General features: G+C 45.8%; 1 protein-coding gene across 2 annotated transcripts in view; it reads right to left on the reverse strand.

Annotated features, from left to right (window-relative positions):
* The window catches only part of RAD18 (RAD18, E3 ubiquitin protein ligase), a 29,808-nt gene extending 12,975 nt beyond the window's left edge, over positions 1 to 16,833 (reverse strand). For both annotated transcript variants that reach the window (XM_027702620.1, XM_027702618.1), the window contains exons 1-9: positions 16,741 to 16,833; positions 16,283 to 16,364; positions 13,623 to 13,684; positions 12,127 to 12,197; positions 7,876 to 8,228; positions 6,058 to 6,157; positions 3,543 to 3,727; positions 2,361 to 2,437; positions 1,605 to 1,665 (exon numbers count right to left, since the gene is read on the reverse strand). In XM_027702620.1, the coding sequence (XP_027558421.1) occupies positions 1,605 to 1,665; positions 2,361 to 2,437; positions 3,543 to 3,727; positions 6,058 to 6,157; positions 7,876 to 8,228; positions 12,127 to 12,197; positions 13,623 to 13,684; positions 16,283 to 16,364; positions 16,741 to 16,800 (1,051 nt within the window). In that variant the 5' untranslated portion in view covers positions 16,801 to 16,833. The remainder of the gene's footprint in view (positions 1 to 1,604; positions 1,666 to 2,360; positions 2,438 to 3,542; positions 3,728 to 6,057; positions 6,158 to 7,875; positions 8,229 to 12,126; positions 12,198 to 13,622; positions 13,685 to 16,282; positions 16,365 to 16,740) is intronic.
* Between the last annotated feature and the right edge of the window lie 275 nt (positions 16,834 to 17,108).

The following is a 17,108-nucleotide window of genomic DNA, read 5'->3' on the forward strand; positions in this document are numbered from 1 at the left end:
TTAAGTAAAAGCAAATTCTGTCCCAGATGCCAAGTCTGAGCCTTGCTATGGAATTCCTTTAGCATTTCAGTTTTCACAGCATTGCTTTCTTCAGTTGTTCTGGTTTATGGTGTGAATACAAAGCTTTTCAAAAAGAAATGTCCTGGCACACAAGCACTGCTGAGCTGTGCTGTAAATCACCGTGGTGCTGAAATGCCACACCATGCACAGCACAGCAACCTGCAGCATTTCAGCAATAAACCAAACTGCAGAATTTCAATAAACTAACCACAGACACAACTACAAATATTTAAACACGAGACAAAGCAGCAGACTTCTGAAGAACATTGCAAGTGGGAAGATTTATAAGCAGAAAAGGCAACAGAATACATTTTTCAACAAACGTATTTCTTTTCCTGTAGATTTTTTAACTCTTTAACTAGAGACCATGAAAAAAAGCAGAATGGGGTTGACACCAGGGTGAGGGTGTCCCTGAGTCTCCAGCAGCAGAAGGAAGTGACAGCAACTGTAATTGCACCTTCCAGGCATGGACTCCAGCAGCTGCTCCAGCAGAGCTCCCAGACAGCACAGGAACCATCCTCAGCTCCACCAAGCCAAAGTATTAATTGGTATTTCATAAATGGTAAAAGAAAATACCAGCAATGCAACTCACAATCTGCCAAGAGCCTGGAACAGTGCAAAGAAGCAGAAAACAAGCACTTTCTCCAGCTGGTTTGTCTTGCCTTCCCCAAGGCTGTTCACAGCCCCAGTGTGTTCTGTTTCATATGGAAATGCAAAGTACATGGTGGGGTTGGGATTCTTCATCCAGAACTTACACCACAGTTAATTTATTCAGCTGGGAATTAGGGACCTCGAGTGCAAATGTTGTAAAATAAAAGAAAAAAAGAAGTTCATTGTGCAATAAAGCTTTTTAAAGTCCATCTGTGGTACAGTGAAAAAACGACCTTTGATGAAAGTTCTTTTCATCTGTCCCTGAATTTTGCTGTACACTTCTTCTTTCAAGCTTATGATTTCCTCCTTATTGCTTTTATGAGAAATAACCACCTGACACCAGTTACTACTTACCTCTTTGATCAACACTTTTTATTAAATTTGAAACCATATGTTCCTGTTAAAAATCTCCTTTCTTTGCTTTTTTCCTATTTTTTTTTAGACTTTTAAGTGTTCAGTTAAGCTGCCTGAGACTTATTCTCTTGGAGATCTTGCTAATTTTGAAGCCATGTCCTTTTAACAATATAAACTCAATTTTTGAAAGGCAGAAATTTTATTAAGACAGTATTTTTTTTTTGTTGTTCTAAATGTGTATAACAGACCAAGAAAATGAAAGCAGGGGCAGGAAGGCCAGTGCCTGGCTGGGGCTCAGGGAGCCCTTTCAGAGCAGTTCTGCTGTGGAGGGTTCCCAGTGACACCACTCACAGCCCAGCAGGACACACAGACACCCTGCTCTGCTCTTCTGCAGCTCCAGCAAACATGGGAGGACACTAAGAGGGCACAAAGTGCATAAATGGAGATGCACTCAGAGGCAATCAGTGTGTATATTTTAGTTCAAAGGAAAAGAAAGTGAATTTAAGAGCAAAACAAAGTGAAACTTGTGCATTACTCACGATATTCAGCGTGGATCTCATCTATTTCTTCCTCTGTCTGGTCCTTTGTGAAGGTCAAGCTCTACAGAAATCACACAAATGTTTGTTTTTAACAGAAATATAAAGATGATAAGGCAGCAGACTTTGAAATTAGAGACTTCAAAGTGGAAGAAGGAGCAGTTGCCTGGTTTTCCCCCTCCAGCTCTCAGCTTGTCATTGCAGACCCTTACACATTTACAGAACATATCCATGGTGTCCTGCTCCACTTCCACCCAGGCACCAGGACCAAGCCAGCCCCTGTCTCATCCAGCACATGTGGGCCATAAGATATTTCTTAACACTGTGCAACAAACAGGCTTGAGAAGTCCCCAAAGTATCCAATGTCATGGGAAAAGAAGAGGCACTATTGCCCCCACGGAAGTGTGGAATTCGCTAGCTAAATCCTGCAGAATTCCAGGAAGTAAAATGTTCCCCACACTGCCATGGAGGGTCAAAATCCTCCAGCGTGGCCAAGGGGAACATTTCTCAAGACCTTTTACTGCAGTCAAAAAAATGCTGCCACTTAAATGGTTTGGGCAGCAAGCTCAGCACTGCACCAAGGACTGCTCACAGCAAACATGTCGTGTGAGAAAATCAGGTTGATTATAGGACGGCATATGTGAATTCCAACACTGAGTCTGGGAATTCCCACTGTAAAGCAATAGGCAAACATATTCAGTGCCCACTCTGCAGTTTCTGCTGGCCACCCCTCTGTGAGAACAAAGATCAGTCACCTACATTTTCACCGGGTTTATTACATTCGAGCTGAACCCGAATCTTCTCGTTCTTTTCCAGCTCTTTAACAACCTCTGCAACTGTTCAGAAATAGAAGAAAGGGATCACTGAAACAGGAGCTGTGTAATAAAAAGCTGTAACAGCACTGAATGAAACTACCATGACTTTAAAACACAAACAGCATTAGTGCTCCAACAATGAAAGCTCGGGCTCAAATCCCAGGCAAACCTGCCATCTTCCCAAATCCCACTGAACCTCCCTCCTCCACACTACAACTGTTCCTGTGGTGCACAGGTATGTCATTCAGAAAGAGTTTCCATTTTATACTGGATGTTTCAATGAAAGATATAATAATTGCATCTTCTGTTTATCTTATTTTACCCCCAGAGCACGTTCCAGTGTGCAGGCTCATGGCCAAAGCCCACAGATGAATCACAACCTACCCCAACCATTATGTCAGACACGTCCAAAGCCTACAAACAGACAGAGCTGTGTTTCTTAACATTTAACGAGAGCCACAGCTATGCAGGACCCTGCACAGTTTATTCTGACATTTACTTTTACAAATCTGTTTCTGCATTTCATCATCCCCACAGCACTGCCAGGTAGCTGCAGGCAGTTATCAAAACAAACACTTTCACCAGACAGTGAAGCACTCAGAGAACAAAAGCTTAGTAAGCTGTGAAGAAATAAAACCTGTTCCAAACTGGTTTAAGCAAACTCCCGGAATTTGGCACCTCTGCTTCCTCAGCTCAGCTACTCCTGTTACATAGTGACCTCAGGCTCACTGCTACTACCCAAAATGCATGTCTGCATCTTAAGTGTGAGCTTAATAATTCACCCTTTGTGCCCAGGGTTTGAACAGAGGAAGAGTTTTGCATTATTTAGGGCAGAGCAGCTGAATTACCCTGAACACACCCTGGCACTCTTCCTTTAGACTGGAGGAACGAGGCAGAGACTTGGAGCCACTTCACCACCAGCATCGACTGAAGGATCCCCCTGGGTACCCCCCCACATTACAGGAGTATTTTGCATTACCCTTGATTTACACAAGATAAATTCTTCCAGCTGCAGTTCCCCCAAACCATTCAAACCAGCGTTCCTCCCCCCCCGAGAGCTAACAGAGGGAGAAATGCAGACAAATGGGTTGTGATGGCAACAACCTCCCCACAGCTTCTCACTTACCTGATTTGGGACTCAGGGAATCACACTGAGCATTGTACATGTGCACAAATTCCTGGTGTCTCTTGATGAGCTGCTGACGGGTCCCAGAGGTGGACAGACCATGTTCCTTGAGCTTCCTCTTCAGATCTCGATCCGACAGCAGGTTATAAACAACTTTAGGCATCGGCTTCCTTTTGTGAGTAGAACTGCCAAAGGAAAAGGAAACAGACTTTATTTACTACTCCTGTGAAAATCAAAATACTGACAAATATTTAAGGGCATTTCACCCACTCGAGATGAAAGATACCTGAAAGAAACTTGGGTTTTTCACCCTAGTACTGGTCATGTCTTACCTGAATCAGCAGAAGTTTTAAAAGCATTAAAACCTCAAGACAAAACTTGAATTAGGAGAGTTTTCAGCCTTCTGGGAAAATGACTTTCAGAAAAATAGTCATGTACCTGAAGGCAGCAGTTCCCAGCTAACAGAAGGGTGGTTTGGTGACACAGAAAGTGACATTAAAGAGAATCAACAGTGCTCTCAAAGGAATGACATCTAAGCCCAACATTTACTCCTTCCCACCACCTTCTGTCAGAAGAACTCAACCTTCCTGACACAGCTGGGGAAAACATCTTAATTACAGGAAACTGCCAGATGAAATTCAAGACTGTAACTTTTCTCTACTATAACTTTTGTCACCTAAAAGGAGCAGAACAGCTCCTTCTGCACAAATTAGCTCAGGCTTCCCTACACCTCCTGGTGAGATACTCTCAAACTAGGAAACAAAGGGAGCAAAACCCATCAACTGCCTTGCTCATCTCCTGCAACTGCAGTAATTTATTAGTTACAGAGGAACAGCTTTTCATTAGACACTTTTGGTTCTGCAGCAAAACAAAGCTCAGCTGTACTGCTCTGGATTAGAGAGCATTTAACAGCTTTGCACGGTGACAGCAAGAGATTTATTTCAAAACTATTCAGCACTTTTAACTTATCACACTGAAAATAAATTTCACATTGAAAAAAAAGGCTTATACAAAAATTGTTATTAATTCATTTGCTCTCATCCAGCCCCTGTGGCACAGCTGGCAAAAAGAAGATGGATTACCACAATACACTCTTCAGGGAAACTTTTTTCAGATTCTTTTGGGAAATATAAAAATTGTCATTGAATAATTAAATCTTTTGGAAGTCCTGCAGAAGCAGGTGTGTGTTCCAGTTCACCAGCAGCATGACCTAAAGAGTGCCCCCAGCTTTGCCAGCAGCCACAGGAAAACAGCTCCCAACAAGTTGGGATTTGAATGTTGGTGGGTTTTCCTCACCTTTGAGAAGTGCAGTGTTCTCTAGGAACACACACACGTTGGAATTACCCCTCTGCAGGTTTGGGGGGCTAAATTAGCAGTTCTGCCAAAATACTGCTCAGCCATGTGCTCCTGGTTTGAGAATAAACAGAGCTCCCATTCCTCAGAGAAGCACTGGGGATGTGCTGTTACTGGAACCAAACATCCCAGCCATAAACCACACCCTGCCAAGAGCCAGCATTGACCCCAGAGAGCCAGTCCCCACGGGGCAGTGTCTGGTGTGACACATACTGAAGGTCTAAGCAGTCTAGAGATAAAATAATTTAAGAATTTAAAATCCCGTTAGGGACATGAGCTTGACACCAAGGAAAGATCTGGCTTTTATGTGCATTTATTGAGAACAGAGAGAGCACTAAAAACATCCCAAATGGAAATTAAAATATAACATCAGATTTCAATATTAATTTATGATTTTTTCAACTTCAAAGTCCTTTAGCTTATATGCTGCACTTTAAGCATGACTGGGCAAAACAAGAGCTTTAACACAAAATTACTTTCTAATTCAAGTTTCAGAGGACTTGGGAAAATAAGCATTGCAGTACAAGCCCCTCCCATTTCTTCAGTCTGATCAGTCAGAAATAATAACAGCCTACATTTCTGCTGTAAGTAAAACAAACTGAAACCTCCATTTCTGATGTGAATGTGGCGACCGTGACCAATGCTGGGGCAGGGGCACAAATCCAAAGGAATTCATTAATCTTATGGAAATTAAGATCTTCAGGAAACTTGAACAGCCCCACAGTGAGGAAAGAAAGGTGCAATTTTTATTCTTTAACTTGACAGCTATTGAACCAAACGTCTCCTGGCCCACCTGAAGTGAGGGAAGTGATTCATTCACTGGGTGACAAATGGGAATTGGTGTTACCCAGAGGGAATGTTAATGCCAGGGAGCACAACAGGGACAAGAACAGAGCACAGACTCAGGGCTGCTCCCTGGGCTCAATTCTTTAAAGCACTGGCCAGTGTTTTCTTCCCACTGAAAGCCAAAAAGTAATTCTACTGGCAGTCCACATGCTTTCTTGAGAGGGCACAATGCCCACAGCATTTCACAGTGCTCTGTGCAGCAGGTAAGCCAGAAACAAGCACAGCCCACTGCCATTATACCCCAGCAACTGAGGGGAATTTCAGCAGAGCACAAAACCAGCCACGAGCACGGGAAAGTTCTGAAAGCTGCCCTTACCTTCGGAGGCTGTCCTTCTTCTCCTCCCTGGTCAAGCAGCTATCCAGATGTTTGTTTATATATTGCTCTGGAATAGCAACCTCACAAACAGGACATTCCACTGAAAGCAAGCAAGAAGGAATTTACTAGTGTGGATATAACAGCAAAAAGCAAATGTTTTCATCTGAGAGAATAATTGCTGATTGAAGAAAATGAAAATCCAGAATTCCAAATGTCTTGTTTGAAAAGATCTGGCACATCTATCCAGAATCTTTCTTTTTAGCTTTCATTTTCGTTCCACAGCACTGAATTCCCTCTCTGTGTAACATCAGAGTGGGTCTCATCTTCCCTGCAGACAGACGGAATGAAATCCCTAATAACCTAGACTAACACACATCCTACAAGAAAACCCAGGGGCTAACAGGAACAGCAGCAGATGTCCCTGCTAATGCTTTCCACTTTTGCAGTATTTCACTCCTAAATAAAGGAGGCTGCTTCTTTTTGACAAAACACTATAGCACCAGTTTTATTCCTGTTAACATCACGTTCCCAGTGTATGGTTCTCAGGACAGTCAATCCATGAGCTAACTCAGCTCACAGGAATCCCTGATCCAGCCGGGCCCCCCACTCATTCCTGGATTCTGTGCCTGGGCTGGAGGCTCAGGAACATCCCATGGCACAGGCCCACCCCCCTCAATTACTCTTGCATCACATCTGCAAGAGGCACCTGTAAACACTGCCTGTCAAGGCAGACAATAAACACGGACTTAAAACATTCCTCTTAAGCAATCAGATTCCATCACAAATGGCTAATTTTGAATGAACAGAATGAGAGTCTTTAACTAATACCCTCTGTGTCAGTGTGAGGGAAGCCAGCTCTGATTTAAACAAAACAAAAACCAACCTCTGAAATGTTGGTTTTTCACAACTGTGAAATATTGTGGGATTTGAGAGTTCTCTGGTAATATTGCTCTGCAATTCCTGACTCCCAACCATGCCATATTCCAAAGGTTAAACACCCCAAACCGTTGGGACAGTAACAAAAACCAGGACAGGTTTCCCATGGTTCCTTTCCTGGCTGTGATACATCTTTAAGAAGGATTTACCCAGCTAATGAATCAATATGAACTTCAGAATTGAATACATTGTTAAACAAAAGAACAGATAAATCAGAACTAATAAGAACCAGGGTTGTACTCCTACATGGTCTTTTATTTTAATTTAGGCTTTTAGCTGGGTCAATAGGATGGCTGCCAGCACGTCAGGACTAAGAGGATTCTGCCACTTTATTGTGGTTGATTAGTATAAATGGGCATTTTTATGCTTCAAAATAAATTAACCTTAACCCTGTGGAATTACAGAAGAATAAAGCAGATGACTCTTTTGGAGAGTGTATGAACAGGAACATTAACAGAACTACTGCCATGCTCACTTTGAGTTTGGGCTCACCCCTCAAACAACAAACACGTTATAAAATAACCTGCATCTGGATACTCAAGGACACAAGGGCAGAATGAATGTTGGTGCCTGTCTAGTCATTGGGGGAAGGAGAAATTGCTTCATTTTTACTGAGTAAATCTGTTGCACAACTGTTGTTTTTTAGTGTTGTTACTCAAAGCAAAGGAATCTGTAAGTACTGAATTCCATTTAATTCCTTGTCAGCAGCCCAAGCTTCCTCATCAAGAACATGCTTGGAGCAGAGCACGGGCCAGTTAAAGGGGAAGGAGCTGCACGTGCCAGCAGGGATCAGAACCAGGCAGAGACACGGGCTGAGGGTCCTCACACACAGCCAGCTCCCCTGGGGGAGAGCAGGGCACAACCAAAACCTGAACAACTCACCTTTCCTGACTCCTCTGACCACAGATGTGGAAGGCTTTTCATGACTTTTGGTGCACTCAGGACTCTCCTGTGATCCCTGTGATGCACTGTCTGTCTCAGCAGCCTCTGCAGAAGTGCCGAGAAGGTCACGGTGTTCCTCAGCTTTGAGAGTCCCCTGATCAGTCCCTGCCAGGCCCCCTGCCTTTGTTGAGGTGCAGACTTTGTCCTTTCTCCAGAAACTGTCCACCACTGGCACCTCCTCTGGCTCTGGCTGAGCAGCAGGAGCCCTGCCCTGGCTCTGGGTAGCTGGACTCCTGCTGCAGGCCAGCGGGGACGGAACGGGAGCATCCAACACCAGCTGGAACAGCTGCTGCCTGGGAGCAGCCAGGAGAAAGCACAGTTAGCCACCTTGGACAGTGCTGGGGGTTTTTTGGAGAAACAAGAATGCAAACTGATGGAGTTTTTTCCCCACTCCTTCTTCCCTCTCCCCCTTGCTCACACGCAGCACTCAGAGATTGCCCATCCCACAGGAACATGGACCAGGAGCCAGCCCAGCCTCACCACACTCTGTAGAATCTAAGCACTGTCCTCCTGATTTCAAACTAAACAAATTGCATTTTGCAAATGCAATGAAATGCCTCTCAAATGTCACATGGAACACAGCAGAGACCCAAGAGCTTTCCCCCTCACTTGAACAGAAGAGCATTTTCAAGCCAGAGCACCTCAAACAAGGAGTCACCCAGCTGTGACAGGCTCCTGGAGCCCAGGGCTCAGAGCAGCCACTGCCATATTCCACTGCTCTGCAGCCAAATGCAGTGGCTTTACAGCTCTATGTGACACTGCAGCTGAGGTGACAAAGCCCCTGAAAGCAGCACAGCTGTGGCTCCTCAACTTGCAAAATACGACCTCATCTAAAATAAAGAAACCGGAAAAACAGTACAAAACTCAATCTATCCTAACAATAACTGAATAACAACACTGCTTTAATTACACCACTGATCTACAAAAAATCCTGGGAGCTTTTCCTCATACCAAAAGATAGAGACTTAGGAATAGACTTTCCAAAGGGACCTGATCTTGGCACAGAATCAGTGGAAAGAACACCAGGATGAGAACTTGAAAACTTTTTTACCAAAACACACTTTTTTTTTTTGGTGGGAAAATACAGAAAACTCTAGCACTGAATGCAAAAGAGGAGAGAGCAGTCCCAGGCTGGCTTTTCCCAGAATGTGGTATTTTGGGCCCGTGAGCAGCTTCCCTGGCTGGGTGATGACATCTAGTGGTCCCACCCCACGGATGGAAGAGCTGGGACACAGCCCTGAGCTCTTGGGCAGCACTTTATCACCTGCCACACCTCCCTCAGCCCCAGAGTGAATGACTCAAATTTCTGGTTATTCACAGAGATTTGGACAGGCATGACTAGACTGGAAGACTCATCCATCATTCAGAGAGCCCAGAGAAAGCATGGAATGATGGGGAAGTCCAACCTCTGCATCACCAGCCTGTCCAGCTCACCTGGAAACCGATTCTATGGCAAACCTCAATTCAGTTTTCAAGAAGCTCTTGTTTTGTGTGGTCTTCATTGTTATCTAAGACACTCTCCAGAACTGCTATCAGTTCTGAGAGATCCCAGCAGACACAATTAACCTCCCTGGCACAAAGCAGTAACAGCTGACAAAGCTGAGTTCATGAGCACCAGCAGCACCCCTCTCTTTAAAGGCTGAGAGATGAATGAATCAGGTGTCAGGGAGTCCAGACCTGCTGTTACAGGCAGTACCCAAACCCTCCTGTGAGACCCATCCTCCTTCATCGTGGGGCAGGTCAGGACAGGGACTTACACTGCTTTTGTTTAACTGAAAAGGGATGGTTTAACACCCTCCCCCAGCACGTTCCCTCTGCTTCAAAAATAGCACAAACAACTTGTCACCGTTTTTATTTCAGATCTGTAAGACCTGCAAAAAATACTTCAGAGTCCTTCATCAGGAACATGGTTCCCATCTCTTTATTAGAGGACAATGAAATTAATTCTTTACACTTCACACAAAACTTTACACTTATTTTTGAAGACACTGGCCTTACTGCAACTGATAAAAGTTCATAAAGGGCAGCTGGCACAAATGCTGCTCCTCATCTTTCTCTCCTGACATGTCCAGAGCCAGGAATTCCATCCCAGAGCACTGGCAGGTGAGAGAAAACAAAACTGCTCATGTCAATGCCCCCCCTGAGCTCCAGTGCCCCTCACATAGGGTACTGTCCCTTCACACCCATTACAGCCTGGTCAGAACTGCTCCTCTGCCTCTCATACTGAATAAAACATCCATGGGCCAGAAGGAATGACAGGACACCTCCACTTTCACTGGGAAACAGGAGAGCCCACTCCCTGGATGGGGAGGGAGCAGCATTCCCACACATCACCCCAGCTCATCCTGCAGACACTGGGGCACAGGGTGTAAAGCACAGGGCAGAGAATAAACGGGATCAGCACTGGGCCCTGCTGGAATGGTTCCTATTCCCTGCACACGCTGACCTTGGAGCACAGCTTGCACTCCAGGTACCACCAACATTACCATTTTCTTCCCCTCCAGGCCTGACTTAAGGAATGGGTTTGCACTTTGTGAAACGCTGAGAAGATTTAAGGCCTAATTTTCATAAACACTAAACCACCCAAGGCTCAAAGTCAAGTCAGGACAGACTTGATCTCTGAAATGTGCTGAGCTCTTCAACCCCTGGACTTTGGATTTGTTCTGGGGAGGGCCAAGGGGAAACAAAGCAGATGGGGAAGCAGGGGGGAGACAGAAGATTTGTCCTATACCAGCATCATCAGGGCAGAAACCAGCAGTGGGGTTATGATTTAATGCCACTCGTCCCACACGTTGCTCTCTGGCCAAGCCGTGTCCCCTCAGCTCAGGACATGGCAGAGCAAACACAGCACCTGACTCATTATCTCCCCTGCTCTGAGGGCTCTGGCTCATTAGAGCAGTCATTAGTGAGCCTTCATCAGGGGGCCTTTCCCACCCAGCTCCAGAGCAAGCCCTGTGCCAACTCCCACCCCAACAGAGCAGGGGACAGGCACCACCATCCCACTGATCCCACCTCAGGGGAGACATTGGCTGAACTCCAATCACACAAGGAAAGGTTATTAAACCACTCTCACTGCTAAGATTTATACTGATCCATTAAAGCAGCCAAAGAAATGAACGTTTAAGATTCAATATCATAATGGATCCAAGTCAGCACTACTTGTTCCCTACAAAATTAGACATTACCAAAAAAATAGTAATCTATTTATCACTAGGAAGCACCAGAGTTCAAGCTAAAACAATGGAACTGTAGGATTTAAATTATTCAAATAAATCACTTCAATCTAGCAGTGGTCATGTACGAGATTAGATCTATCTACATTCTATGGTTTTCATCACAGAAAAATTCTCTCATGAAACAAAGCCATCAGCTGAACTCTGCTTCCTGTCACTTACGAAGCCAGGTCTCATTGACTTCCAGCTTCAAGTTCATTTCAGAGAAATAAATCAAAGTGTATTTGTCTCCCAAAGACACAGGAATACTCACAGAATCCCCAGCAATCACTGAGCTGCTTCTCATCAAAAGAAAACAGATAATACAAGGAGCCTCATGCATCTACTCTGGTGAGAACTTACCAAGTCAAACTCATTCTGTTGTTCCTGTCTTTTAAAGGGATGAAATCAAAAATGAATTAAACAGGAGAGTAGCTAAGAGACCCAGGTGAAAGCAGAGCACTCCATCACTTCTCTTCCCCAGGAAAACTCACATTTGTGGTCCTTCAATATCTACGTTTTTCCCAGCCAGTGACTTCACCAAGAGAATTCTCTTTGCAAGTTGATTGTTACCACTGGACAAAATCTCTCTGTTCAGAATTTTCCCTGCACACACAGCAAGGATCTCAGCAGAAAATCTTTATTACCATTATTTTTCCCATAGAATCCTGACATACCTGCTTGACTTCCTACATGTTGGAAGAGACTGCAACTTACAGGGCAGTTAACCAGGACCAAAATAAACTTGTAGAGCCTCCACACCTCACCACGTGGGCAGCACCTTCAGCCAGAACCCTGCAGGATTTCTCCAAAAGTGTAAACATCCATCTTTGACAATGTTTCTGTGACACCACAATTTTTTTGCTCAGTCCTCACACCACTGCTCTCCAAGGACTCGGAGCCTGGTCACACACAGGCAGTCACTTCTTTCCAGCTGCCAAACTAGAGAGAGAGAGTAGTCATAAAATGACATAAATACCTGGCAGAATTGAAGCTCTTCACTAGATCATCTAATATTCGGTTGTTTTTCAGGTCAGATTCCGAGACTGCCTGTTGGAAAAGAAAGAGAGAAAAAGCAAAAAAAAAACCCCAAACAAACATTCAAATGCAGTGAAAACAACAAGTGCCCAGAAAATGTTCAAGTGATCAACAACTTGCTTCTTGGCTCAGTGACTCAACTACCCCACTAAAGTGCTATGAGAATGAAGATGCATAAAGGGTAAATGTTTTTTCCTGAAAAATATGTCATATTAAAATAACTGCCTGAGAACTGTAAGTCTGGAAAATTAGGGTAATAGATAAAAATGAAGCATAAAGCCAAAGGAACAAAGCCCAGTGTACCCAGGCTCCAACAATGGTTCATCGTAGCACAGGTCTAATTATTTTGAAAACCAAATCAAGGATTTTATGAAGGTGATAAGAACATTAAGCAACAAAGCAGGAAAACCCATGAAGGGAAATGTTAATCTTCTGGTTATGGAATGAAAATACGAAATATGAGATGACTCTGTGCATTCAATTCACTCTTTTGAAACAATTTCTGATTTTTATCTCTCTGTCTCTCTGCTCTTCTTTTTAACAAAGCTTTTATTAGTTTTTCTCATACCAATACCTGTGAGTTTTAAGCAGGTGGCAGTAAAATGTACTTCATTGAGCAGTCTGCACTTGTTTGGATGTTTAAAAACTGGCAAACCCACAAATAGACCCATTTTCCAGTCTTGAAAGGTCTCATCTGTTTCATGCTTTAGAACACAGACCAAAATTACTCCTACTTTGCCAATATTCCTGAAGCATCACTCACTTGTTTGAGTTACTGTTTTTAACCACTTTCAGGAGGTCGATAAAGCCCAATTGGCTTCAGGAGAAAAGTTAGATTAAGGCTTAGAAAAAATTGCATTCCATGTTCTTTAATCAAAAAAGGGCTTCAAGTGAGGTTCTAATAACAAGCACCTGCAGAGCAGCTCAGCCTCCAATGCTCTGCACACTCCACCTCCTGCCCCTGGCAAACACCTCCTCTCCCCAGAGCAAACACAGCCCTCTCATGCCCAGAAAGGCTCCACCAGCCACTGCCAGGACCAGCAGGTTTGGGAACACTTATAAAGACTCTTTGAGAGAAGAAATGAGGCCACTCAAACATGGGAAATTTAAGTGCCTAAGTTTCAGCACTCCTGGTTTAAACGATGGTGTATTCTGACAAATCAATATTAAATGTTTTGTGACAGATTGTGTGCACAGCCCTGAGCCAAGCCCCAGGCCTGATGCTCCATCCACTTCCACCTGTGCTGGCAGAGTACAGCTCTGGAGCAGAAGAATTCCAGCTGTAAGAACCTCCCACTTTGCCCAAAGAGCTGCTCACCAAAAGGAAAGGCAGTAAGGTGATCACAATTATTTAGCACAGTCCAAAGGGAAAAGCTCCTGAGATTTGCAAAAAAAATAAACAAAAAAACAAGCTGAGGGGGAAAAAAAAGCACTTACCACGCAGCATGTTGGACACTGAGTCTTGTAGGACAAAAACTTGCGGATACAAAGGGAACAATCTGGAAAAAGGAAACACATCATTTTAAAGAAGGCATTCTTCCAAAGGCAGTTTCAAGTCCTTACTTGTGTATTTTCTTATTGTACAATATGTGCAAGCTATTCCACAATACACCAATGTTGAAAACACACCATCTTTCCATGGAATTGAGATTATCACTGTAGCAAAAAAAAACAAACGTATTTCATGCAAACATATTTCAGCACCCAATGTCAGTCCCTCTCTCAAAAGATGATGTTCATTTCCTTTTGTTTCCCAGTGCAAGACAAGAAAACCTTGGTCAGCCAGCACCACTAAAGCCATGCTTGCACTGCTCACTCCCCCCACGCTGGGTTTTTGACGAGACTAATGTTGGACCACCTTCATCTTCCTGCACAGCACCAGACACCCTCTGTCTCCTCCTCTTCCCAGGCTCTTCTGCCCCTTTCCACAACCATACCAACTTGTTAGTGAAGGAAAAGGCTGAACAGAATGGAAGCCAGCACTGGAACACTGAGAGACAGCTTAATGTTTCCCAGGGAAAGCAAGTCACGGCATCATCACAGGATGGTTCAACAGACTCTGTGGTGAAACATGCCATAAGCTTCATTTTGTAACAGTAAATTTCTGAAATTGTTCTACTTTGTCAACTTAACTATGAGCTTTCACAGCCACTTAAAGATGTAAAAAGTCTCATCACTCTCCAGTAAAACAGACATTCACTCACTAGATCATTATGGGTCAGAGTCTCAGCATTTAACACACTCAGCAGCAGCTCCCAAAGCAGATTTATATTTCATAGACCCTCTGGGAGTGAGTCTGAAAAGCAGCAGGAGCATTAATTAATCACAGACTGGTTTGGGTTGGGAAGCCCCATCCAACCTGGCCTTAATGCACCAAATAACACTTAAACCCACAAATCCAGCTAAATACTCAAAAGCTACTATATATATTAAGAAGTTATATGGGGTGGGAAATCCATACAAAAACCAAATTAATTGTATGAATATGAATGAACTGGCAGATCCAGCCTGCTGACATCCAACACACCAACACCAGCCTGCAGACAGAGCTCGTGCTCCCATACCAGGGCATGAGAAATCCCAGGGCCACAGTTCCCTCCACCCATACTAGAGAAGACATTCACCCTCAGATGCCTTTATTATGTGAAAAAAATATGGATGGCACATCTGTTCTGTCAGTAATGACACAGTCCAGAGCACCAGGACAGTTAAACAACTACTGTCACAGGAGCTACTGAACACTCCCAGGCACCCAAGGAGCAGAGGAGGAATTTAAGTGGCCACAGGTGCAAACACATTACAGGGATGTCTAGAAACCCTGGAATAGATCATTAGGAAAATGAGAGTCAGCAGAAAGGTTTGCAAGCAGCCATACTTCATTTTCATCCATTCACAAACAATTACTCATTAAAGCAGAGGGCTTTTGGCTCCACTTGTCCAACCTCAGTGGACTCAAGAGATTACAGAGACAAGCGAGCGGAAAGTGCTTCAAGAAATCTTGAGCTATTGCAGAAAACTTGGACCTTCTGCAGTTTGCATGGGGAAATAAATGTGTAATCTGTTAAAGAAAAGGCAGACAGACTCTTTCCAAAGTTAAGGGCCTCTGAACCCCACTGTGTCACCAGCAAGTAGAGAATTTCCAGTGCTCCCCACCACAAGAATACTGGTTTCAATGGTGAGAGTTTTGCCAAGCTAAACTAAACTTCACTGCCAAACTACAATGACCCCCTTCATGGAAGGAAGGGGAAGTGCTACAGTTTCTGAAGCAAACAATTACGAGCTTTTATTTTAACAGGAGAAAAGCTAACATATTTCCCTCTAATCTGGCTTTCAGCAAACTGCCTGGGTCCAGGTTCCAACAGATATCAGCCCGAGGCAGGTGGAGCAGCACGGAAAATTTTAGCTCATAATGCTCTCCACATACAGCTTTGTTCCACCCTCAAGATGTTATGAAAGATATTTAAATGGAGACTTGTAGCAAGAGGCAGCATTTAAGTGCATTGATCCAGATGCCACGTGTTTATGCTGCAGCAGGAACTGCATGAGGGAAGGTTCTGGCTGCTTCCATCTCACAGACCTTCTCACAGCTTCCATCCCAAGGAGAACCACAGAATTCTGGAATGGTTTGGGTTGGAAGGGACCTCAAAGCCCATCCAGTGCCACCCCCTGCCATGGGCAGGGACACCTTCCACCAGCCCAGGTTGCTCCAAGCCCCGTCCAACCTGGCCTTGGACACTTCCAGGGATGGGGCAGCCACAGCTTCTCTGGGCAACCTGTGCCAGCCCCTCACCAGTCTCACAGGGAAGGATTTCTTCCTAATATCCCATCTAACCCTGCTCTCTGTCAGTAAGAAGCCATTCCCCCTTGTTCTATCACTCCAGGCCCTTGTCAACAGTCTCTCTCCATCCTTCCCCTAGGCTCTCTTCAGGTCCTGGAAGGCCACAATTATGTCACCCTGGAGCCTTCTCTTCTCCAGACTGAACAAACCCAATTCTCTCAGCCTTTCCTTACACTTCACACTCAGGAAGTTCACACAGGAGGCAGCAGCGGGACCGGACGAGTCCCACCAGAGCAACAACCCCTGCCAGCAGACTCACAGTTGTGGGAGCACTGCGGGATGATCACGGCGATGCTGAAGTAGTCGAAGCAAATCCCACAGCGCAGCAAGTCATCCACGTCCTGCAGGGAGAGCGGGGTCAGCCACGGGCACGGCAAGTGTGCCCGGACACGGGGTGTTACAACACGGGGGTGCTACAACACGGGGGTGCTACAACACGGGGGTGCTACAACACGGGGGTGCTACAACACAGGGGTGCTACAACACAGGGGTGCCCGGACACGGGGGGTTCGCTGTGCGAAGGGGCCGCTCAAGGCAAACGGGCTCGTGGGGCGAGGGCGGATCCACCGGCAGGGCCCGGGATGTGCTTCCAGGGCCGCCCCGCAGCCCCCGCCGGCTCGCAGGGCAGAGGGGCCGCTCCCGGGCCCCTGGGCCCCGCCCGCCGTCCCGCCATCCCCGGGGCCGTGTCCCGCCATCCCCGGGTCCCGCCGCACGCACCTTCAGCGGGGCCAGGCTCGGCGGCCAGGGCGGCTCGGGCAGCGGCAGCGCCAGGGCCATGGTGGCCCGGCCCGGTCCCTCACAGCCCCGCACGGCCCGGCCCGAGCGGACTCGGCTCCGCGCGCTCACCCTGCGCGCGCTTCCGCCCGCGCTTCCGGCGGCGCTTCCGGGAGGAACTGCCGGGAACGGGCACCGGGAACTGAACGGGCACCGGGAGCGGGCACCGGGAATGGAACGGCCGGAAACGGGGAAGGGGCGGAGCGGCCGCTCGCCCCCGGCCCGTATGCGGTCCCCCCCCGTTGCCCAGGCCCGCCCGGCGCCCCAGTGGCCTCCCAGAGGGCGGGGCTGTGCCGCAGCTGCAGCACCTT

Source organism: Neopelma chrysocephalum, unplaced genomic scaffold, assembly GCF_003984885.1.
Source record: "Neopelma chrysocephalum unplaced genomic scaffold, ASM398488v2 Primary Assembly neopelma1_189, whole genome shotgun sequence".
In the NCBI taxonomy this organism is placed as follows: Eukaryota; Metazoa; Chordata; class Aves; order Passeriformes; family Pipridae; genus Neopelma; species Neopelma chrysocephalum.